At 36.9% G+C, this 24,524-nt stretch overlaps 1 protein-coding gene across 1 annotated transcript; it reads right to left on the bottom strand.

The window, feature by feature from the left end:
* Window positions 1–1,044: 1,044 nt before the first annotated feature.
* LOC306880126 (histone deacetylase 8-like) lies at window positions 1,045–24,470 on the bottom strand. The gene is made up of 11 exons (XM_079433446.1): window positions 24,239–24,470; window positions 23,869–23,921; window positions 23,632–23,762; window positions 22,076–22,217; window positions 21,705–21,817; window positions 20,893–20,970; window positions 19,206–19,314; window positions 18,915–19,087; window positions 17,628–17,722; window positions 8,956–9,061; window positions 1,045–1,748 (listed from the first exon to the last, which is right to left on the bottom strand). Exons 1-11 carry the CDS (start codon window positions 24,350–24,352, stop codon window positions 1,678–1,680), a joined length of 1,185 nt encoding a protein of 394 aa, XP_079289572.1. The 5' UTR covers window positions 24,353–24,470; the 3' UTR covers window positions 1,045–1,677.
* Between the last annotated feature and the right edge of the window lie 54 nt (window positions 24,471–24,524).

The raw sequence follows: 24,524 nt of genomic DNA, 5'->3' as shown, positions 1-24,524 counted from the left end.
TAATTAATGTCATAAAGGACCGTTTTGTATAGAATAATGGCTCCTCAAATCATTCATTTCAGTCCAGTGCTGCAGACAAAAACTCTGTATAAATCTGTTAGCGATCAATGCAGTGAACAGAAGACCAGAGTGAAAGTTTGAACACTTCTCAGGGAAGACAGATGAACACTTTGCATAAAATTCGTTGGGTTGCCAAACATAAGACTATCACTAGATGAGCAGGTGCCAGTATACAAACATACTAATCCAGGTATGAGATTATCTTTTTCAGTTTATGAGTCAACAAAGGTGTAAATAGCCTGCTTGAACACGGAGTTTAAATCTTTCTCTAAAACAATTCCTCATTTTATTCAAGGTAATATATACTTTTTCAGACATTATTTTAAAACTTCTTTAAAAATATTTAATTTTTTTCAAAATGTTATGAATTTTACTTCAAAAATTAAAACAAATTGTAGGATAGCTGTATTCCAGTCATTTTGTGTATTGCATTTTTAATGCATTTGAATAACCTAATCGATCTGGACAGAAGAGTAATTAAAATTGGTATCATGTTATTTACTCAAAATACAGCTGCAAGTATTCAGTATGCATTTTTAATCTATTAAACTTGAAATGAAACATTATATTGTGCCCCTCCCCTCCATCCCTTATTTAGTCTTTCAAAAGCAACCTGCTCCAGAAAGCAGAGGAAAAATCAAAAGCAGCATCATGAAGTATCAAGACTGTTTGGTTCTACACGCATTAAGGTTTTAACAGGGCGAGCCGCTGAAAATCAGTCTGTTTAATTCTGCAAGTTTTACAGCGCTCTTTTGGTAGCATGGATCAGTTTATTGGGCTAAAATGCAATAAGCCCCATCTTTCAAAGCTAATAAATGACTTAATGAATCACACTTGGTGTGCCATTCAGAAAAACCTCTGCAACCAAGAAATCCATAAGGATCATGCTGAAAAGAACAGGACTTCCACATGTGGCAGCCCCCAGTAAAACACAAGGACAACACTCCCTGGAAAAAAAAAAAAAAGCCACACGATTTCTTTTTTGAATTTTAATATATAACAGAAAAGCATTTATACCCAAAAAATTAAAAGTTAACAGACAGCTTGAAAACGTGCCATTTTTGACTCGCTCGTCAAGCACAAGAAAATAAACATTGTGGTAAAAAGCATGCCAACATAAAACAGTTCATGAAGCCAATATGACTTGGAATTTGGTCATTAAATTTCACTTATCCAGTCCATAACAGGACAAGATATTGCAGTTAAATGTTATAAAAGATGGTTTCATTAAGGGGATGAAGCCAAAGCATAAAGATCAGTGACTTGCCATGTAAGCCATGGTTAGACATATTTCTGTGATGCATCTTTGACAAGGCTCTTTCAACCATTTGACAATATCGCATTTTCAATTGATCCCATCGTTAAAAACCGTGACATTTGTGACATACTGCACACACAACATATTGCATTCACGCTTTGCGCTTCATCCGAAAATGGCTTTGGATTTCTGTAAAAAAGTACACCGATTAAAAGTTTGCCCCAGATCCAAGATTGATTAAAACCGTTCATATGTGGTAACACAGGCCCATCTCTGCATTTAAAAAAACGTTCCCTGGAAACATTCAAGTAATGTTTTCCAAGCTCCCCTCTGGCGATGGCTCCGACATACTGTCTTCATTAGAGGAGCAGGGCCTGATTTGGAAACATGAGCTGGGAGCCCACTGCTAAACTACATTCTTCCTGATTCCCTGTAAACAAGCAGGGGAGGGGAGAGAGAGGGGTAAAGACAATTTTAAAAAATGGGTCAAAATGAATTACAGAAAACATAATACAGCGGAGACATCTGGTGTAATGAATGTAACTGTGCAAGATTTACAGATGAAATCAGTGCTGTCAAAAGATCTACAAAAACCCGAGGTGTCCACCTGAAAAAGAACCCACCACACTTTAAAGTCACAATGACAAATTAAAACAAAGAAAAAAGGATGCAAATCTGGGGGAAAAAAACAGGATTTCCTATGACGTCTCTTACAGAAGCACAAGCTATTCAAATATTTCTAAATCAATTTACATGGATTTACAAACCGCAATTTGCATTGGAATTGTGCCTGCCATTCACACCAACACTATACAGTTGAGCTGAAAAAGGACGTCCCCTTTGTTCTCAACCAGCAGCTGGTGTTTTGATAACATTATGGTTGGCTAATGAATTTGAATTTAAGGCACTAAAGGAAATCCTGGTTTTAAAAAAAGGAATCGACAGGAAACCATACTTTACAAAAGGCATCTTTATAATCATTAAAAAAAAAGTAAACTCTTTTAATAGACATTTTAATCCACAGTTTGTCAAAAAATGTAGATGAAGTCATGAATGTGGAGAAAAATCGCTCCCTCGTTTTCAGAGATTTAATCGGAAGTCATACATGTACAGTGACATTTTAACACTATTTTTAAACGCATCATGTCCCTTTGACTTTGAAGGCTGCGGTTCCGAAGCCCTTGGAACTAATTACCTTCAATTCTCATTTGAAATGAGCAAGCTTTTCCTTTCCTAAAACTCAAGTGGTTTCACATTAAGGAAACCCGTAAATGTTTATGAATCTATTTACATGTAGAATTCAGCAGATGTCTGATGATCTCCCGTCTTCATCTTTCCGGCCTACATATGCATGCTCTTTTCAAATATGGACCGTTTTCAGGGATGGAATCAACAAAAATGTCCAGTTTGTTTGTAGTCGGCTACAATATACGGACTCTGTTAACACCCACTGTTTAAAATTATATGGCCTTCACGACGAGATCGATAAACTCTGCAGTATTTGCTGATCAGAACCACTGAAAACAACCATTTATGGTGTTTACTCGTTTTTGCCCCTTTTTTTCTCAGCGTTTTATAACGCAAGGCTGAGTGTCGTAAATGTTACCCAGATGTGCTTGGAAACTCCAGTAATGTGTAACAACTGCAAGCATTTTTATTTATTACCTGCATTAATCAATTGCAGTTCTTCACAGAGAAATGGTTGTGTCAGAACAGCAAATGTTCGGGAAGGCCAGGCAAACAGACTTCAGGTAACTCTCATCAAACAGGTTGGCATTCATCTAGCATTTGCTTTGCTCATCCGCGCGAGTTCCTTTCCCTCATAAATACGCCGCTTATGTGACAAACATCCAACCACTGAGCACAACAGAAAAATCCTAATTAAAGAGTTTAACTGATGTGAGCTGTTCACTTGAGGTACATGGGGCTGTGAAAGCTTGTTGAAAAATGATACAGGAGTCTTTAGAAAACCCTGCACTTAATTTAGTGCCTAATAAAACCTCATCACAAACAATTACTTCCTCCTATTATAAACCCAACCATTTGACCTCTATCAGTGTGCACCACTGACCTATCCAAACAACAACTACAATTACCACAAACAGTGCCAGCTTAGTCCAAACCACTGGCCAGGTATAACACCACATATAATTCACCTGGCAGATACAAGTCTCTTGCCATTTGTCTCTTGCCATTTGTTTATTAAACTTAATTTTTTGCAATTCATTCATTCATACCTGTTCAATTTACTTGATTAAAATGCGCCAAAGCAACACAATGTTGTCCTAACTTAATTTCATTGTTCAATCCACTCATATACACACACACATATACATATACATACACTGTAAAAAAAATAAAAATAAAAATAGTTGAGCCAACTTAAAAATTAAGGCAACCAGCTTCAGCAGATTTTTGAGTTCTCTCAACTTGTTTTAAGTTTATTCAACAAAAAGTTGAGAATCTCCTACAAAAATAAGCTGAGAAAACTCAAAAATCTGCAAAAAGCTGGTTGCCTTAAAATTTTAAGTTAGCTCAACTTTTTTTTTTTTTTTTTTACAGTGTATACACACACACACACACACACACACAAATAGACAAAGTTTTTGACGCATTAACTGAAATTTTGCAGTGTTATTTTAAGATAAAATAAATGTTTTCTATTTTAATACATTTTAAATTGTAATTTATTCCTAATTTATTATAATATTTTAATTGTAATTTATTTTTATTGTAATGTTTTAGTAATCATGTAATTTATTAAATTGTTATTTAATTAGTCATTACAGTGTCACATCATTTATCAAAAACCATTCAAATTAGTTGATTTGGTGCTCAAGAAATATTTTTTCATTATCAATGTTGAAAATGGATGTGCTGCTTAAAATTGTTGTGGAAACCACGATAAACCATGATTTTTAAATTATTCTTTCCTGAATAGAAATTTCTAAATAACTATTTAAAATACACTTTTTGGTAGCATAAAAGTATGTCCATTTTGAATAATTTAATGCATTCTTACTGAATTAAGCTATGACTTTTCAAAGAAAAACAAATCTTCCTGACCCCAAACTTTTGACCTGTTGTAATTCAGAAACTTGTCTTCGTACTTGTTCGATTTCAGGAATCTATACTCTGGATACCTTACATAAGTTGTGCCACGAACAGGTAAAATGACAGATAATTGCTCCATAAAAACGCATTTTAAACTAAAAATACCCAAAAACAATTATATCTGAGACATAGTTAGAGGTTTTACATAGCGCATTTAACATACCACACGTAAATCCTGTGTTTCAACATGGCAGAACAGATGCCACTGAAAAGTCATATATGCCTATATAAACACACTGGTTAACCTAAAGAATCCATACAGAATCTAAGTACAGGAGTTTGTCAGTTCTCATAAAACTAAAGATGTGATGTGTCACATGCAGCACAGGACAATTATCGTGGCTCCAAAAGCTGTCCTCAGTACACTGTTTCACTCACCAATGACCCTCTGTAAGCAGAAGGTCCTGAAAGCCAAACTGATCTGGAATCTGTGCCCATGGGTGATAGCTTTGCACAGTCTTATATAGCAGTCTTAAGAGATGGGTGGAAACCCTAAAATGGAAGTTAAGCAGTCTGTGCCTTAAGCCCTTTTTAATTAGTCCCTAGAACTGCGGGACAGAGCAAACCCGTAGCACATGCATGCCCCATGGGCACACAAAATAAGCATGTTTGCACATATTTGTCATGTACTGTTTAAGGAATAGGCAAAACTCTCTCTAGCAGTAAGAGTAATGCTTGTCTATGAATATATCGTCTGAAAAATGTATAAAAATATCAATTTAGTATGATATGAATAAAATGTGTTTTCATACAAAGAAAACCTTCTCCTGCACAACAGCTCTTAAATCTTTTTCAAGCTTAATGTATGGTCACATAAGCCACATTTCAGTAAAATTTCACAGGAAAAAAGCTCCACTGTCTATTGCAGTGTAACGGTGCATTAAGCACCACTCAGCAAAGTCAATTTCAAATGAAGCAGATTTCTGTTGGGCGAATTCGTGAGACCAACTCTACACAAGTCGACATGGGGAACTTTTTCGCCCTCACAACAAACTCTCAATCTCACAGATTCTCATTTAAATGACTGGATAGCAACATGCCCAGCAAAAATGCACCTATAGAGCTATAGAGAAGGGGAATATTTTCAGCAAGTAACAACTTCAAATTTGGTCTGTTTATTCAGTTGTAGTCCAATTACTATGCATGATGTTGGATAAAGCTGATCCACACTATGGACTATGTCAGTCAGACGAAAGCCTTTGTGGTATTTTACTGAAAACTGTGCATGTTAACATACTTGAGGCCCTAGTATACTTCATAAATCCCAGGTATACATTCATTTTCCACATTTTCCTCTTCCTTTCATATAACAGCACATTCTGCTAAACCCCATCTGTAGTATTTCACAAAAAAGAAAAGATAAATGAGTTTGGAATGATATGAGGGTGTCTAATTGTATATGTGCAAAGCAACAGATCGCTGTGATACGCTAAACAACTTATGCCTAGATTTTTGCCCTACAATTTACAGTCTGGACATTTTGATACTAGTTGACGAAAGTAGTTTTAAAATCTGTTCAGATTGTTAAAGTCATGTAGTGTATTTCAGCCTTAAGTTGAAGTGAAGGTCAGAAATGAGGCTGTCAGACTGTACTGACTGCTTCCTCATACGATGAGGTGGTGACCTCTGAGGGACCTTTAGGTCAGCAGCAAAGATGCCTGTTCTCTAGAAGAGTAAGTGGAGAAGACGTTAAGCAGAGCAGGGGCCAGAGCGAGAGATCAATAAGATGTAAATGGGGAGAGAAATGTTTAGTCGTAATTGAAATGCCACTAAGTAGACTGAAGCTAAGGTGGAGCAGATGTGACTGTCTGTTTCTTCAGCTTGTTGATGAGTATTTAAACTCATGGGCTGCACAAAAGTCAAGGGTGGTTAAACAGGTCAAATGCATCCCATAAGGAGTGAGGTGATAAGAACGGGAGACCACAAACCGCCACCCTTGTCTCTCTCATAAACACCAGTGGTTAAGAGGGATGAACACTCATTTCTTTAAAGAGATAGTTCACCCAAAGATGAACATTCAGTCATCATTACTCATGACTCACAAAAAAGATTTTATCCATATGGAAGTCAGTCATCCAGAGTTGTTTTGGGCCCCTTCAACACTACTGTCTGGCCAAAACAACAAACATTATTTAAAATATCTTTTATTTTTTGGGGTGAACTCATTTAACACATCACACCAGTGGTGTTATTGTAACCTAAAACTAAAGCAATTATTTCGTTATTTGAAATAAAACTGATATAAAATGAATTATTAGATCAAATTAAATTAGAAATGTTGCCTTGGCAAGTAATTAAAATAAGTTATTATAAGTACTATAAATAAGTACTAAAATGACTGAAATCAAATTAAAAAATCTAATTGAATTAAAAATAAACTAAAAATGACAAAAACAACATTACTAAAACTAAAAATATAAAATAACAGATACTAGTCTTAAAATGTCTTTTTCCCCTCAATTATAAATATTTTTGTTGACATTTACTTCACTACATTTTAAAGAGAAAACTGATACTTTTTCTCCAATACATGTCTCCACATTTACAATGGCAAAGCTTAAAAAAAAATAAAATAAAAAGAAAAGAATAAATAAAAACAGCAAAAAAAGCTTTGTGGATCAGTCATAGCAATATCCAGTTTGCAAATTAATCTTTAAGTTCCTTTGAATCTTTACTTTTTTGTGAAGGGCGTTAAACAAACTCTCCCTTCATCATACAGTTGCAGCTTATATATACAGTGGGTACGGAAAGTATTCAGACCCCCTTAAATTTTTCACTCTTTTTCACCAACGTTTACCATCCAACCTGACAGAACTGGAGAGGATCTGCAAGGAGGAATGGCAGAGGATCCCCAAATCCAGGTGTGAAAAACTTATTGCATCTTTCCCAAAAAGACTCATGGCTGTATTAGATCAAAAGGGTGCTTCTACTAAATACTGAGCAAAGGGTCTGAATACTTAGGACCATGTGATATTTCAGTTTTTCTTTTTTAATAAATCTGCAAAAATGTCAACAATTCTGTGTTTTTCTGTCAATATGGGGTGCTGTGCGTACATTAATGAGGAAAAAAAATTAACAAAGGATTTTAGCAAATTGAGCATATTGTGTATATGCACTTTTTTTTAAAAGACAGTAGCATGAAATTTCATTTCAACATCATTTATTGCTGAATTAGGAGTTTATGGCTGTATGAACACAGACACATTATGAATCATTGTCAGCTATTAATTCATTCATTGGTATTGTAACTAGTTTTTTTAGATATAAAAATGTATTCAATAAAATGTGATGTAACATTCTGAACAAGCATGATCCAACAATGATCTACAATGACATGAGGACTTTTCATTTTTGGTGCGAGCAATCTCCTTGTTTGTTAATGTGGATATTTACAGACGGCAGCAACCCAGCACTAAGATGCAATCAGTTATCAGTTATTTTTAACACATTTACTGAAGTATTTTTCTAATGAGCTACTTTAACTTTACCTTAGTCAATATCCATAAATGCATCTTTACTTTTACTTAAATATGACGATTGGATATTTCAAACAACACTATAAAAATAACACGAAAATAACTGCACCGTACCATGAGTAAAGTGAAGGACTTTGTGAGACTTAGGTTGGCTTCTTTAAATCACATTTGTTCTTGCACACAAACAATGCCCATGTGTTAATATTCGGAACACTGCTTTTCCTTTTTTGCTGCCAGGTTTTTGCCCATTCACACAGATGTTAGAATGAGCTCAAAAGGAAAAATCTTGATTTTATTACATCCAAGGGGCATCTGAAATGTTTTTAGCTTAGCTTTGAAACATGTTTTTGAGTCTTAAGTCTATTGTCCCTGGAGAAGGTGAAAAGGCAAGAGTTTGCTGAAACCTCAAATAAACACACACACAGAGAGTTCATGCACAATTGCAGCCATAAACATATACAAAAGTTCTGACATATAAGAACTTAAAAACAAAACCTTGTGTCAAAGGAACAAACCAAACACTCTGTCAAGAAACCTCTCATAAATGTGTGGATAAGTGCGTGTCTGGGGCCCTGCACGTATACATGTGTGCAAATGTTCCTAGTTTAGCCAACTCTCATTCTCATCCCAGTCGCTCTCTTGAGACTCCAGCTTCAAGTTTCTAAGAATGCTTTGCTTATTTGTTTACTGATGACTGGGAACATCAAACAGACATGTTTCTCTTTTCTACAGCTGAGGAGAGCCTGTCACAGGGGACAACTGTGGTTGGTTTAAAGGTCTCCCTGGTCACTGGAGGAGGGTGGGACACAAAGTTCTTGAGGAGGCTGGAGGGACAGCTGGATGAACGAATGACTGACATGCCATCCTACCGACCATCAACGGTTTTCCAAATAAACAGACCATTACTTCAAATATTTTAACCAGCTTTGAAATGGACAAAAGTAATTCCATCTGTGGAAATGGTACTGGATTAAGTGTGGCGAAAGGGTGATATTCAGCGCTGGTGTTTGTGTTTGGTGAGTTTCTGGCTGTTATCATGGTGATTACCTTTGATGGTGCTGATGACCCGCTCCAGATGCTGGCTCTCGTTGCGGTCGGGTCGGCAGCTCGGGCTGATCTCCAGGGAATAATCCGGGCCGTATTCAGTGAAGTACTGGATTAGAGATAAGCAAAACATACTTAGTCACCATCACTTAAAATAATTCTTTACTGAAACGTTTATGATCAATGATTTATGTGAACTTTGGTCTAAATCCATGAAACACAAATGTTATGATGATATTATATAAAAGGATATTTTGAAAAATGTTTTTTGTTTTTGTCCATACAATAAAATCATAGGGGTTACCTTCCACCACACTGTCATATTTGAAATGGTCTTCAAAAGTCTTTTACTACAAGCTTGGATTATTGGTTTGAGGTAACATGAGGGCAAGGTGTATGATGACAGAATGTTTATTTTTGGGCAAATTATCAATTTAATTAAACATTATGCGTAATTATGTGTTCTGTATGTGACTCACACATCTTATGACTTGCACTCAAAGGAAGTGCAAATGACCAGCATGGCGACAAACCAATATTTCTCCAGCTAGAATAGATATCTGCTAAAAATAGTTTCACAATGACCTTTTAATGTGATCTAGGTTTCCTTCAATTAAACAAGTCCTGCTTTTGTGAGTTTTTCTCAGCTATGAAGCAACATATACTTAAATAAAGCTGGGAAGGTTTAGTCATATTCCATTTTCTTCCAAACACACACACAAATGTACATCAGCTTGCTGGATAGCTGTGCTCAGTCTATCACAGTGTTCTGACCCTTGGATTGAGAAGGCAAGCCAAAAACAGTTAAAGTTTTCCCCTATCATGAATTGCATCTGAAATACAATTAGAGATGCATTATGATTTTGAAATGGAAACTACAGGAGCTGGCCAAAAAGAGAGCCAGGCCTTCAAAAACACTCTCTGCATTGTGTTGGTAGGGCATCTAGTGTTTAAATTGGATAGAGATCAGATTTGGTTGTGTGTGTTACATGCATTAGCTCAACTCTGCTTTCAATTACTTGTCTTTTGTTTATCCGGCTTACCTCCGGTCCCAATGTGCTCCAACATGTTAGGGATTATACAACATACGAGTCTGTGAATGTGTGCAGTCTTGCATGTTTTTATGCACACACCTAAGTAATGTGGAAATAGGATGCACTTGGACAATGAAATTTGCACACATAATTAGTTTGATTATGCTGTTAGTAAGCATTCACACACACACGGGACACCACAGCATGCCACTTGTTTTCCCATTAACTCAACTTTTCCCAAGCAGGCTAATCTGAAACAGCACTGTCCACAGCTCTGTTGATTGTTTGGTTTGGACCACACTAAGATCAGGTTGAAACTTTATTTATTTAAAGTGTTACTTCACCCAAAAATAAAAATTCAGTCATCAATTACTCATGTTGATCCAAACCCATAGGACTTATCTTCAAAACACAAATTAAGATATTTTTAATGAAGCCTGAGAGATTTCTGTCACTCCATTAAAAGTCCATTCCACCTTCTCTCTGATGTGCATAAAACAAGCCATTTGAACTGATGACATAACATTTTATTTTGAGTGAACTATCCCTTTAACTTTTGCCGTGATGGACAAAAATTAACTTCAGTTTCAAAAATAGTTAAGTCAGATAAAATTAGACAATACAGAATAAGGTCAGCAGCTCCCTCCTCAACAGAGTCAAAATATGACCTAACACTTCATTGTCTCTAAGCGTCCCATCATAAAGGTGAGTTTAGGTTTTTTTCTCCTGACCTTTTGAACTTTGACCCCTTAACTATCAACACCACCCAGCATCCATTATGGACTTCCCCAAAGCTCATTTCCAGCATTTATTCCACTCCGGAATTCTGGGAGCCAGCTACTTCCCAGACGCAACGGCACAAAAAGTCCCACCCACAGAAGAAGATACAGAGGCCATACTAATTGTTACCATTGTGGCGTCACAAGTTTTCTTCAAGATGGATGAGATTGGAGAGACCTGTTGTCTCCTCTGCTCAAAATTCATAGTTGACGAAAGCTTTATAAAATCATAAGCTCTCAAAACATTCCCTAAATCACTGAACACAGGGTGTTTTTATCATCATCTTAAGTCAATAACATGGGCGGACAAACAGCAACTACTGTCTGAAACGCTTCCCTTCTAGATTGGTCAGTACGTGCGGGCCGTAATGAGCCAAACCCATGCTGACAGTCTGTCTGTCTCGCACTTTACGGTGAGGTACCAGACCTGGTTCAAAGGGCAAAACTACAGACAATGCAAGCATAACACTGCTGGCACTCACCACATCCTGTTGAACTTGCTGTGAAAAAGCTGGCAGCCAATGAGAACTTGCGTACGTGCATCAAAAAAGATTTCACAAATGTAGCAACATTGAGACAAGAAAATAAACCAGCTGAACTGTGACAGCAGACTACCCTGCTGTGCATTATGGGTCAATACAAATCAATTTGCAACTTTCCCGTCTAAATTGGTTCCACATTCACACATCTTTACTTTTCTCAATCAACACTCAGGTTCTCTAAAAGGTCTGTTCTGTCTGTTCCTGGTGGGGTCTTCACCTCCTCCTCAAGTTATTCAGACAGGACAGAAGACCTTACAATCCCTTTAGCACTGCTTGACTAGAGTAACCACAGCCGTCATCTTGAGATTGTGTTCATGTTAGCTGTCTGAGCTCATTAATGAATGATACACCTGTAAACTCTAAGTGGCTAAGTGTTTGAAATCATGGGTGGAGTACTTCAGTTACTCACTGGTATGTTGAAGTTTGTCGGTAAGAGACACTGTTCGTACAATTGGGGGAAGTGATGCAGATTGTCCATTCCTTCTAACCCCCGTCTGAATTCTCATGTGCAATGGAGATAAATAAAAGAACCACCAGAGAGAGAGGATATCTAGTCTATCTAGCTGACTAACTGCAGGGGGGAACAGAGCTCTGGGTGTTTGTTATTTCATTGGGCTGTGCTGAAAATAACTTGGCAGAAACAAGTGAAAAGAAGTTTTTGAAAAAAAGAGAGGATGTACAGATGTTGACTGGCCACAGCGCAGTGAGGGCCGTTTCCACCCGCGGGCTGAGCTGAGTCCCTGACAGCACTCAAACAAAAACACAGCAAATTTCCTACCACTCGCTGATAAGATTTGACCAGAACAAAGCCACACGTTCCCAGTCTAGCCAAACTGGCCATCAACAGGAACTTTTTGTAGATTTAACATTTTCCTGTCCTCTTAACTAATACAGATGAAGTTAAATATACAGTATAGTTTACCCAAATCAATTACTCAACCTCTTGACATTGCAAATTCGTTTTAAAAGATATTTTGAAAAATGTTTGTAACTAAGCTGTTTTGTTGACCATTTACTTAAAAGAAGATGGTCAAACTTTAGTATAGGGTCTAATTCTCACTATTCTTACATGCCTATTAACATATTGGCTATTTATTAGCACTTATAAAGCACATATTCTGCATGACCACATTCCTAATCTTACCCAATACCTACAAACATAACTACCTTAACTGTTAATAAGCAGCAAATTAGAAGTTTATTGAGGCCAAAATCATAGTTAATGGTTTGTTATAATGAGAATTGGACCTTGGAATAAAGTGACCAAGAAGACATTTGAGAATTATTATTTTTTTTTTTTTTTATGTTCCACTGAAGAAAGGAAGGCATACAGGTTTGGATCAACATGAATTTCATTTTTGGGGAAACTATCCCTTTAACATTTTCTATAACAGCTCATTTAGATTTTTGCCAGTAAACAACAATGCCAAGTTGTCAACTGTACAATCTCCATTCTTGTTTTAGAGTTTCACCTCTCTTAGACAAGAATAAAAGCTTTAGTCTCACTGAGAGGGTCTGCAACACTGGTTCACCCTCAGGTAAAATTCTCTCTCTTACAGTAGGTGTTGCTTAAGCAGAAATATCACAGCAACAGTAAACCAGAAGTTTCTATGAAACTAGATTTGATTATCAAACAACAGTAGTCAAAGACTTAATATGTATTTTCATTTCAACATTTTTTTACACCAATACACATTTTCATCTGGAACAAAAGATGTCAACCCAGAAAAGATACTGGTTGAAAGGGTTCAGATTCTTCATTGTTCTTTGGCACTTTAATCCATTTGTTTACTTTAAGCATTTTATTGTGCAGCGTTTTTTTTGTGTTTTATTTTAATGTTCAAGGTTCTTTTTACTTGGAAAAAAAAACCACTTAAACTTTTAATAATGAGCACAACACTGAAGTCTGCTTACCTTCTCAACCTGTATTTGTAATATAATTCAGTACCGTAACTGTGATAGCTTCAGCAGTTATTGAAATCTTTTATACCGTCGTATGCAAAGTTCTACATAAATCAATAGTGTGAGTTTAGGGCAGGAGTGATTTATTGAATAATTACAGTCGTGCACAACAGAAGATGTGCTTGGGAAACCTCTCTGGAATTCCATTTGGTGTTATTAGTGGCACAAAAATTACATACTTCACCTTTACGCAACAGCTTTAATGCCACAGCATGTCAGAGACTTGCATGTCTCATGATGTTAGTCACCCTAAAAGGTAAATAACTCACTGCTTCTGTTGCTAACGGTGTGTCCAGAGATACTATCCCAACATCTCAATCGGCTAAATCTTGTCTAGGTTTGTGCAATGATTTAATCAAAATCTGTTGAGACCGAAGAGAGATGCATTGTTGGTGCAAAAGGATCGTCAAAAAGTATCTGGATTGACACACCGTTGTCTTGCATTAAAAGGAGACGATGGTGCCTATTAATGCCAACAATGGTGTTTACCAATATCAGGGCTGTCTTGGCCCAAGCACAGCACAAGCTTTTCCAATTCATCAGCTTCTTAAAAAGAAACAATTCAGGTCTAAAAAGGCTCTGCATTTTTTCTGGGACTCTCCCTTGTGAGAGGACTGTCTATATTAGCCTCACTTTTTCATCTCTCTGTGTCTGTGACAGGGCCTGAAAGAGCTCGTTGTATGTCTCCACTCCACTCTGTCTTCATTGTTTGCAGTCCTGGCAGGGCAGAACCCAGACTGAGCAGTCTCAGCAGCTGGACCGGCTCGAGGGGAGAGAGAGAGAGAGAGCGCGAGCGAGCGATATTACACAGGTACAAAGTGCTTCTTGTTCCACCTCTCTTTTCCCAGCTTCTTCTATGCTGCAATACGCTTCTATCTTTTTTTATACCCCCATTGGTGGATGCCTCTCTGTCTTTTAACAGCCTTATCGCTCTCTCTGCCTCTCTCTCTCTCTCCCCCATCTTTGTCTTTATGGACTCACACTACAGTTAAATAGTGTTTTGTTTGGCTGGGATGGACACACAATAACAGTGCTGGTAAGGAGATGGGGTTCCTCTCTCTAAGAGGGGAGGAGAGAATGTTTCATGCTTTGAAAAGCCGATGGAGGGAACAATAAAGGAAAAGCAGCTATAGAGAGAAAGAAGAGGAAAGAGAAGGAGATGAGGAGAAGGGGGAGAAGGAGTGGTGGTCCTAAAACTCAAAATATGCTGTGGACCGGCAGAGTTCTTAGGGAGGGTTGGTTATGGCCGTCATATGAAGAACATAATGTTTGGAACCAAAAAATGCTTTCACCATTATAAAGAAAATAATAGAATAGAATAGAATAGAATAGTTAGTTATCAGGGCAAAGACCAAAAGCAGTCCACACCATGTACACTGACTGCATTGTAATGAACTATGAATATCAAAAGTTATAAGGTTTAAATTATAAAAGGTTTTAAACTACAAAAGTTTTCACAAAAAAAATCTGGCAAAAATGTTTTAGCAAAAAGGTGTTGAAGGAGTGAAAGCATTGCCAAGATACAGCATTACTGCCCATTTGTCAATGATTTTGAGGTACTTTTTGTAGGATACTGACTGAAGATTTTCCAACTTGAACTGGGTGAAGTCTGGACAAACACTCTTGGAAGGAATAGTGAACAGTTTTCAATTAAAGTTACAATGGACAATAAGCAGTTTGGCCAACACTGATCTGAATGAACTCTGAATCCCCAAAAATATAAAGAACCAGGAATTTATAACAAGGATTTCTGAAATTACAAAGCACATAATAAAATTACTAACCACGAGGTAATTACTATATAATTTCCCACTTATTTCACAACAATCAATGAATCAATAAGGTAAACATCAAAAATATACACTGTTTAAAAGTTTGGGGTCAGTGAGATAAAGGAAGAAACTAATCCGTTTATTCAGCAAAATGTTTTCAAATTAGGGGTGGGTTGCACCAACAAGAATTAAGATTAAATCTAGATTAAATCAAGGTTTATCTAATAATTCTGTTGCATCAAACTTTAAACCTTGTTTAAAAATAAGCCGATTTACATTTAAACCATCAGTTTGATCCTGGATTTATTTTATATTTAAGATAGATTAACTTTAATCCTGTTGCTCCATAACTTTAAACTCTTTAATTTAAATCTCAATTAAGGATTAACTTTAAGTTTACAGGTGAGGAGGTTTAAATACAATAAAGTGCACTTACAGTTACAGTATGTGTCTGATTGAACAAAGACAGAAACAGTGGGCGTGTCGTCAGGTCTCAGAGAGGTGTTTATTATGAATAAAAATGAAAATTAAAGCGCACTGAGCCTGCAGATCATGAGGGTCGTGGCAGCCTGTAGTAAACTCGCGTCTGCTGTCGAGTCTGGGACGTGAATCCGTCACTTATCTTGCTGCATCTCGTATGACAAAGAAAAGAAGACATGATCGCGGCCGTGCCTCGATAAGTTTTATTGCTTGCTTGATCAGCCATTTGATCAACGGTCTCTCTACGTAACGTTTTATAAAGACGGCGGATCTTTTACAAGTTTATTTCCTTTATCGACAAAAGCAACTTATTTCAGAGATGAATGATAAGGAATATTAACATTGTTGCTGATTAATTACATGACGAATCCATCATGGCGGAGAAAATTAATCGTAGATGGAGGTTTTAATCGCAGATTAGAATTCTAATTCCGATTTGTTAATCTCAGTTTAAAATTAAGTGGTGCAACCCAGATCAACGAATCCTTGATTAGCTCTAAACCTTGCTTAATTTAATCCTTGTTGGTGCAACCCACCCTAAGTTGATCAAAAGTGAGAGTAAACACTTTCAAAATCTTACATAAGATCCTATTTTAAATAAATGCAGTTCTTTTGAACATTCTATTACAGTTTCCAAAAAATAATAAGCAGCACAACCGTTTATAAACTATATGTGAGATAAATTGAGAAATATTTTGGTAACTTTTTAGTATAGGGAACAATTCTCACTATTAACTAGTTGCTTATTAGCATGCCTATTATTAACATGTTGGCTGTTTATTAGTACTTAAAGCACATAATTCTGTATGACCATATTCTACATCGCTAATCCTCCCCAATACTAAACTAACTTACTAACTATTAATAAGCAGCAAATTAGGAGTTTACTGAGGCAAAAGTCATATTTAATGGTTTCTTAATGGTGATAATTGGACCTTAAATAAAATGACCAATATTTCATAAGCAACAAATTAGCGTGACACTGAAGACTGCAGTAATTATGTAATATAATTAAATAATAAAATTGAAAAGTTATTTTACATAGAAATAATATTTTACAATATTGCTGTTTTACTGTATTTTTAAGATTAAATAAATGCAGCCATATGTGACTTCTTTCAAAAACATTTTGAATGGCAGTGTATAAGTCCATTTCATATGTTTAAGAGCCCTCGAAAAAAAAAACTGGCCCTTAGTAAAATATATAACAAACTGTAAAATGTACAAAATATATGTAGCAAAATACATATGCAATTTTGAATGGCTCTCAATGGAGGCGGCGGCTCCCAGTTACTCCCAACAGGGGTTATTGACTTCTAGAGCCAATTACAGGTTGACATCATTACATAATAATATTGTAACGTGTTTTTTTTGTTGTTTTTTTTATAAAAACAAGACAGTACAATATTTTGTAAGCCATCCAACAGAAAAAGAAAATCCCCGATTGACATGTCTCGACGTATTCCAGGAAGCTCAATTGTATTAATCATCACAACCGTCACTGTCATTAACGAACACCCTGGCGGTTATCTACACAGCTTTATTTTGGTTGCTTGCGTTGTGGAGAGGTCAAAGGTCAACATGACACAGAAGGTCATGTCAGCTGAAACAATGGCATCTTTTATTGCGGTGACCATGAAAGCGCTCTCTATAAACATTAAAAGACCTTCTTTGTGAGTTGGAAGAAAAGAGAAATATCAAACTCTCCCAGACCAACCAGAAGGCCTTTGCAGCCCTTCATCTCTCCTCAGAAACTTCTCAAAAAAAAAGCACTTAAAAGGGCTCACTCAACATTGGGTACACACATTCTCTTTCTCTAAGGAAAGAGAAAGAGGAGAGAGGGGCATAAACAGTTGAGGAAAGAAAAGCACAAGTCCCTCTCAGTCAACCGGTAGGGACAGAGTAGTATTGTTAAGACCCCTTCACTGGTGTGCACACGCACACACCCCTCCCTGCTCCTGAATCACATGAAAACAAACCCGGTTATTGAGAGGTGCTTGGACATCTTTGATTAGACCGGGTGACTCAGCAGGCATGGTAGAGGAAGAGGAGGAAAGAGTGGAGTTTTATACAGCTGCTGAAAGAAGAGAGAGAGTGGGGTCTCACCTCGTGGTCTGGGATCTCAGAAGACAGAGTCTGTCCTAGGACGGTCCCCGTCAGATAGGTCCAGCAGCGGGCAGTATTGGCAAGGTTATAGCCGCCTGAGAAGGACAGAGAGAGGCAGATTTGTATATGCAGGGAGCGAAAGAGAGAGAGAAGGGGGATTGAAGTCAGCAAAAGGGCTTCATTGTACTAGTGTAATTACTACCTTTCATCTAGAGCTTGGCTAGGCAGGTCTGCAGCTTAGAGCTCATTTCAAAATGGGCAAAAATCACAAAAGTTCACTTTCTTCTCTCAGCCCAACCCCCCTAGCCGTAACAACACACTAATAAACTTTTTGGCCGAGTCAGAGAGCTGGCAACAAGGACAGAAGATGTAGTTGTCAGTGTTAAAGGCATGGAGGGAGAATAAACCTAGACAACACTGCTGAATACGTCTGTCGACACGTTTTTAAAATGTTAGTTCACCAAAATGAAAACTCAGCCATCATTTACTCACACTCACGGCATTCAAAATGCAAATGGAGATGCATTTAATGTCGTCACATAACTTTTGCCTATCCAGTGAACGTCCATGCAACCAAAACTTGCATGAATAAGTACAAAAGGACAATGTAAAAGTAATCCATGTGAATCAAATGACTAATCACGATTAATACAAAATAAAAGTTTTTGTTTACATAATATATAGGCTGTGTGCACGGTGTATATTTATTTTAGAAGTGCACAGCCATGCATGTATATATTTAAGAAAAATATGCTGTTTATATATTACATGTATTTTTTTATATATATATATATAAATTTAAATTTTTGCATGTAAAAACGTAAATATTTTCAAAACATATACTGTGTGTATTTATATATACATAATAAATATACACAGTACTCACACATATATTATGTAAACAACAACCTATTTTGGATGCGATTAATCGTTTAACAGCACTATTTTATTTCAGCTTTTATTCACATTTAACATTGAACAATGCATGAATAAAAGCAGAAATTAAATCCATTCATCATATAAACCAAACATGTTCAGATAACAGATAAACCAAACTCTTCAGATGACATGGATTAAACAGCTAAACTACTTTTACGTTCTCTTTATAAACTGTGTGAAACTTAAAACTTAATTTGCGTGGACTTTGAATGGATGGATAGAAATTATGAGGGAATATTAAAAGAAAAAAAATCCTCCTTTGTGTCCAAAAGATGAACGCAAGTCTTTGGAATGACATGTGGATGACTAAACGATGATGAATTTTTCAACAAAAACAATGACACAAACCTCCTCCTAGAAGCAGAGTGGGTAACTCCCAGTCCAGTATATAGTTCAGACATTTTCCAACTCCAATGGGAGTCATATTGAAGGAGCACATGGGGTCACCCGCCATGGTGTCCGCTCCAAGTTGCATCACAACTGCTTCAGGGTTAAACAGAGCTTTGACTTCCTGCATCACACTGAAAGAAAATCCCCAAAAAGAAATAATATCTATGTTTAAATGACAATGAACCATGGGGACAAACAAAACATTGCAAAGAACTTGATTAGATGGCTGGTTACTGGATCTTTACAGACCTATTGAAGGTCTGGCAGTACCGATCATCACGGATGCCATCCTCGAGGGGTACGTTAACAGCGTACCAGCGTCCTTTACCCAGCCCAGTGTCAGTCACATCACCTGTGCCTGTGAAACAAATTATAATGACAACCTAAATTTGGTCTCTTTGAAGATCATTCATATGACTGATAGAACTGATGGGCCAGTATTAATTATCTACAAGTTTTACTGAGCATTGATGTTGTCATTTACAGTATTGTTCAAAAGTTTGGGGTCAGTAAGATCTTTAAAAAAAAAAGAAAAAAAAAATTATTAATTTCATTTAGCAAGAATGCATTAATTTGATCAAAAGTGACATGAAAGACATTATAGAAATAATATTTCAAATAATTGCTGTTCTTTAGAACTTTCCATTAATCAAAAAATCCTGAAAAATGTTTCATGGTTTCCAGAAAAAAACAATGAGCAGTTTTCAATTGTTTTCAACACTGATAATAAGAAATAAGACAATAAATCAACATATTAGAATGATTTCTGAAGGATCATGTGACTCTGAAGACTAATTCAGCTTTACCCTCACAGGAATAAATCACGTTAAAATATATTAAAATAGAAAACAGTTATTTTAAATTGTACGAATATTTCACAATATTATTGTTTTAATGTATTTTTATCAAATAAATGCAGCCTTGGTGAATCTAAGAGACTTCTTTCAAAAACATTAAAAATAGCTTACCGACCCCTAACTTTTGAATGGTGGTGTACTTTTCAGATGAAGCTGTTGCAGTGATATTAAGCTGCCTGCTTATTTGCCCAATTATAATTATTGAACAATTTTTAAGCCTAATTTCATGCTGTGTTTACTTAAACCAATTGTACTACATTACATTTTGTTTAATTGGCGTTAGCGCACCACTGCTGAAACTGTGCAGGGGATTTCCAGTTCCCAGCATGCTATGCATGGAAGTGGACTGGGAAAGAAATGTTCAAATGAAGTCTTATTTTTTTGAAGATGAAAAATTGGGGGAACTTGCTAGCGTTTAATGTTCTGTTATATTTGGATTTTTAATAGAGTTTCTGTTATGTTGGACTTTCGGGTATTACCACTGCGGTGAAGAGAAGAGCATGTGCTCAGCAAGTGGACAGGCTAAAATAAAGACTATGCTTTACTCAAACGAAAATTACCATGCAGTTTCCTCTGCTTCTGGCCAAAACCATACATTAATATATATATTTTTTTGCATTGCAATCAATTCAGTCAGGGTTTTGCCACAAGCAACTGAATAGAGTGGAGTTCTTAATTTCATTTTAATGTTAAGAAAATCCACTCCAAGAATGTCCACAAGAATTAATATGAATTCCGAATGTGTCATTTGTGAAGATCACTTATCAACTGTGCTTGGCAAAACCAATCCATTAATAAATCATTACGTAAATAATAATTAAATGGCATTACATCTTGCCTTCATAGAGCATTTGCCCAGTTACCTTTCCAAGCGCTATTGTTAAATTACTGAAGGGGCTCTCAGAGTCTCCAAGAAGCCACAGAGCTCCAGTCTCCGTTATCAGCTGGGTAATCAGACTCTGGGCGCTGGAGTGGAGCCTGCAGCTCCAGCTCTGGCATGGCTTGAAACATGACTGTCAATTAAGGGAATTAAAAGACGTGCTGGTCTTCACTGAGGCGTAGAGGCATGCCGAACTAACCTGGGAAGAAGCCAGGGGAGAACTTGTGCAGAGACACTGTCATGACTTTAGAGGTGAAGCTGAAAGCGTCCTCCACACCTGGAGAGGAAACAATGCAGAAGTCCACTTAAAAGGAAGGATATTAAATTAGGTCTGAGTAAAAGCTTGGAGGAAGTGCCCTTTTTTGTTGATGGATTTGAGAAATAACCTGAATTGATAACAGATAAACAGAAACAAGAAATGTGAGCTACTACTATCTAAATGTCTGGGTCAATCACAAATAAAGGATTCTACAAAATTACCTGGTATAAAATGTTTGAAAAACTTTCTATGCAGAAAAATTATATAATATTTTTAAAGATCTTAACACACAGCCATAAGGGTATAAAGTGGTTCTTTCTATGATAAAATGTCCTGTTGTATGTTGTTTTTTCCGAATGTTGTTTGCACCACATGATTTTAATTTGGTGGACAAAGACGTTTAAATTATTTATAAGCATTTTGTTACAATGTTTGTTTGTTTTTTGAGATATAGATTTTTTTTTACGTTTGTTACGTTTGATGTTTAATTTGGAAATGTGAAAAAACGCTCATCATAGAAAAGATGCATTGTGTGTATGAACTGCATTTTTAAAATAAATTAATTTAAAGTTTCTAATAAAATTAAGTGTCATGTCACTGACCCATCTAACATTTGCTCTTGGTGTTAATGTGAATTTGGAAGCCAGATATAAATCTAAAGCCAATTTGTGGACTATCTGTGGAAAAGCAGCTTGTTAAATGCTATTAACAACAACAGCCTGTTATGGTTATTGTCATGGAAGTGTTATTACCATCTCCATGGTGAAGGTCCACATCCACATAGAGAACTCTCTCATACTTCTCGCGCAGTTTGAGGATTCCAAGAACAGCGTCATTCACATAACAGAACCCAGATGCCTCGTCCCTAATATAACAACACATATTCAATCAGCTGCTCCAGTGACCCACTGAACAACGTCCGACACATACATAAACATTCATCTACAGTAAACAAGCTTGTATAACAAGCTTCAGCAATCAAACTGTAACATCAAAATTTGAACTTGGTTTAAGCCATACAGATCTTCTTAGTACTTATGTTAAAGATGCCACTGGCATCTCAATGATTGATGTGGACGTGAAACACAAGAGGGTGGGCACAAGGCCTGTTGTGCCGAATTACTTCTTGGCGTGATGCCACCCTCCGGCCCAGTTGATGGCCACATCACACTTTCCATCCAGCAGATTCTGGGCAGCAGTCAGAGTGGCTCCTCCAACGGCAGCGGCGTAATCAAAAATACCCTCCACCACCGGACAGTCATAACCTGAACAAAAGCGAGCGACAAGAGGGGGTGGGGGGTTGATAACACAGAGGGACAATGGGATGGTGTGTAGAGAGGAAAGTGAGAGGAAAGATAGTGACGGAGAGGGAGAGTGAGAAAGAACAATAAACACTAAGCAACATTAAAATAGATCCTTTGGCAAGAGCTTTGTTTCGCCCTCAAAAACAATAACACTATTCTCGATCCCTGGAGATTAGTATGAAGTGTCAGTTTGTCAGGCATTTAAATTACACATGGCTGTGATCCAGTACAAAAATTATACACCGATTGTAATAACTGGAAATCTGAGCAAGATTCAAATGTAATACTGCCTACTGCTGTAAGCAAGAGGGAACTGCATGCACTAACACAAGGGACACTACTAGCTTGGCTGCCCAAAAGTGTATAGACACCTATTTCTAACTCAGAGGGTTTCAAACTCGAGTCTAGGACCACCAGTGGGATGAAAAGGAGTGAAAGGTGGTTCCTTGAAAATTTCAAATTTAATTTTTAGGGCTGTCACATTTAACATGTTTACATACGGTAACAACTGTATCATTTAAATCAATTAGATCAATTAAATGATTTCTGAAATCATGAAATTAAATGAGATTGTGTCTATTATCCATAATTTTTAACAGTAAGAAACACCAAAGCCAAATTTGAATAGTATTTTGTAGTTTACTCACTGACAGTGTATGGCAGTAGTTCTCTGAGGCCCCCCACTGTTCAAGATAATATTCAGAGGTCCCCTCATGTACAGTAGGTGCCTCCTACATGTTTTCTTTGGTCCTTCTGCAGTAATTTTTTTAACTTGAAATATCACTTCAGGGTTATTATCATTAATTAAACTGTTATTATATATATTTTTAAACAATTTAATTTTGAACAAAAAAAAAAACATTGTATTTATATCACATTATTTTTTTAATCACAGAGTATAAGTGTTTAATTTTACATGAAAATATATAGCTTTAAAGCTGCTTTTATATTTTAGGAAAGGAGTTTTTTTGCAAGGGGTTTGTTATATTTTAGGGGCCTTGTAATCAAAATATGAAAATTTGAGCAAAAGTCATACAATTGTCTTTCAAGCCAGGCCAATCTGCCCAACATAAGCACCAACTGATGCTTGTGTCTTAATTCCTGCAGCCAGAAACAACGGTTGTCCACATACTGTCCAAACTCGGTCCTGGAGGGCCGGTGTCCTGCAGAGTTTAGCTTCAACCCTAATTAAACACACCTGAAGCAGCTAATCAAGCTCTTACTAGGCATACTAGAAACTTCCATGCAGGTGTGTTGAGGCAAGTTGGAGCTAAATTCTGCAGGACACAGCACTCCAGGACTGAGTTTGGACAGCCCTGCTCTAGGCCATGTAGTGGAGTAATTATGGGCCTAATCATCTGAATTCAGGCCTCACCCAGTCCAAAGTCAACAGACTGAGGATCATCATTGTCCCCGTCCTGGCTGATCTTGTGCAGGTGCTGTAGGTAAGAGTCTGTGTGAAACACCGCCATCTCCTCTATTGAAGCCACACGTGGTTTGACCACCCTAAAACACACACAACAGTTTCATAAACATCAGTTAACATTATTTACATACTAGAAAACACACTTAAATACTGAAAACTGGTCAATAACGCATAATCTTCACACACCTCATGTATTTGAATAAGCCATACGCCTCAATCAATGAATGCACCATACTCGCCTGTGAGAGAAAGAGAGAAGTAAAGAAAACCAACCATATACTCATCTATATTTTATGCGTTCAAACAATTACAATAATACTGTGTCGTACCTCGGTACTGTGATGGTTTCAGAAAATACATTCAAGAATCTTGTAACTTACCATGGTATTTATATGACACCAATACAATTAAAATAATTCCACGGTAACACAAGTGGCGCATGTCGATACACGCAAACACGATTCTTTCCCATGTTCATGTCTCTAATATACAGTGAGAAACATCTGCATGAAGCCAGAGGTGTGTTGTGTTTGGGAGTGTGTGAAGTTCATCTCACCCGGTTTGGCACTTTAGACAGCGAGTCGCATGTCTGGATGTACTCCGGACTGTAAACATACACCACGCTACGATTTCTGCTTTTATCATCATTACTCTCGCTTTTATCACTCATTTAAAACAAACTATTAAAATCAAAGCACCTCATAAACCGATACAGAGCCTCGCTCGTCAGTGCGCGCCGGCTGTTCTCCGACAATGAACGCCACACTAAAGACCTCCTTTTTCAAAATAAAAGTCCGTGGCTGCTCTCATCAAGATACTGTAATGATGTTTGCCGTTTTGGC

The sequence above is a fragment of the Barbus barbus genome (assembly GCF_936440315.1).
Source record: "Barbus barbus genome assembly, chromosome: 2".
NCBI lineage: Eukaryota > Metazoa > Chordata > Actinopteri > Cypriniformes > Cyprinidae > Barbus > Barbus barbus.
This window is presented reverse-complemented; position numbering and strand designations above follow the sequence as displayed.

What these genes read in the sequence shown, in the direction of transcription:
- LOC306880126 (XM_079433446.1), bottom strand. Translation starts at nt 24,352, where the DNA reads ATGAGTGATAAAAGCGAGAGTAATGATGATAAAAGCAGAAATCGTAGC. An exon ending in GGGTGGCATCACGCCAAGAA is followed by an intron (nt 21,818 to 22,075) that starts GTAATTCGGCAC and finishes TTGTTATATTAG; the next exon opens with GGACGAGGCATCTGGGTTCT. An exon ending in CTGAGATCCCAGACCACGAG is followed by an intron (nt 9,062 to 17,627) that starts GTGAGACCCCAC and finishes TCTCTAATCCAG; the next exon opens with TACTTCACTGAATACGGCCC.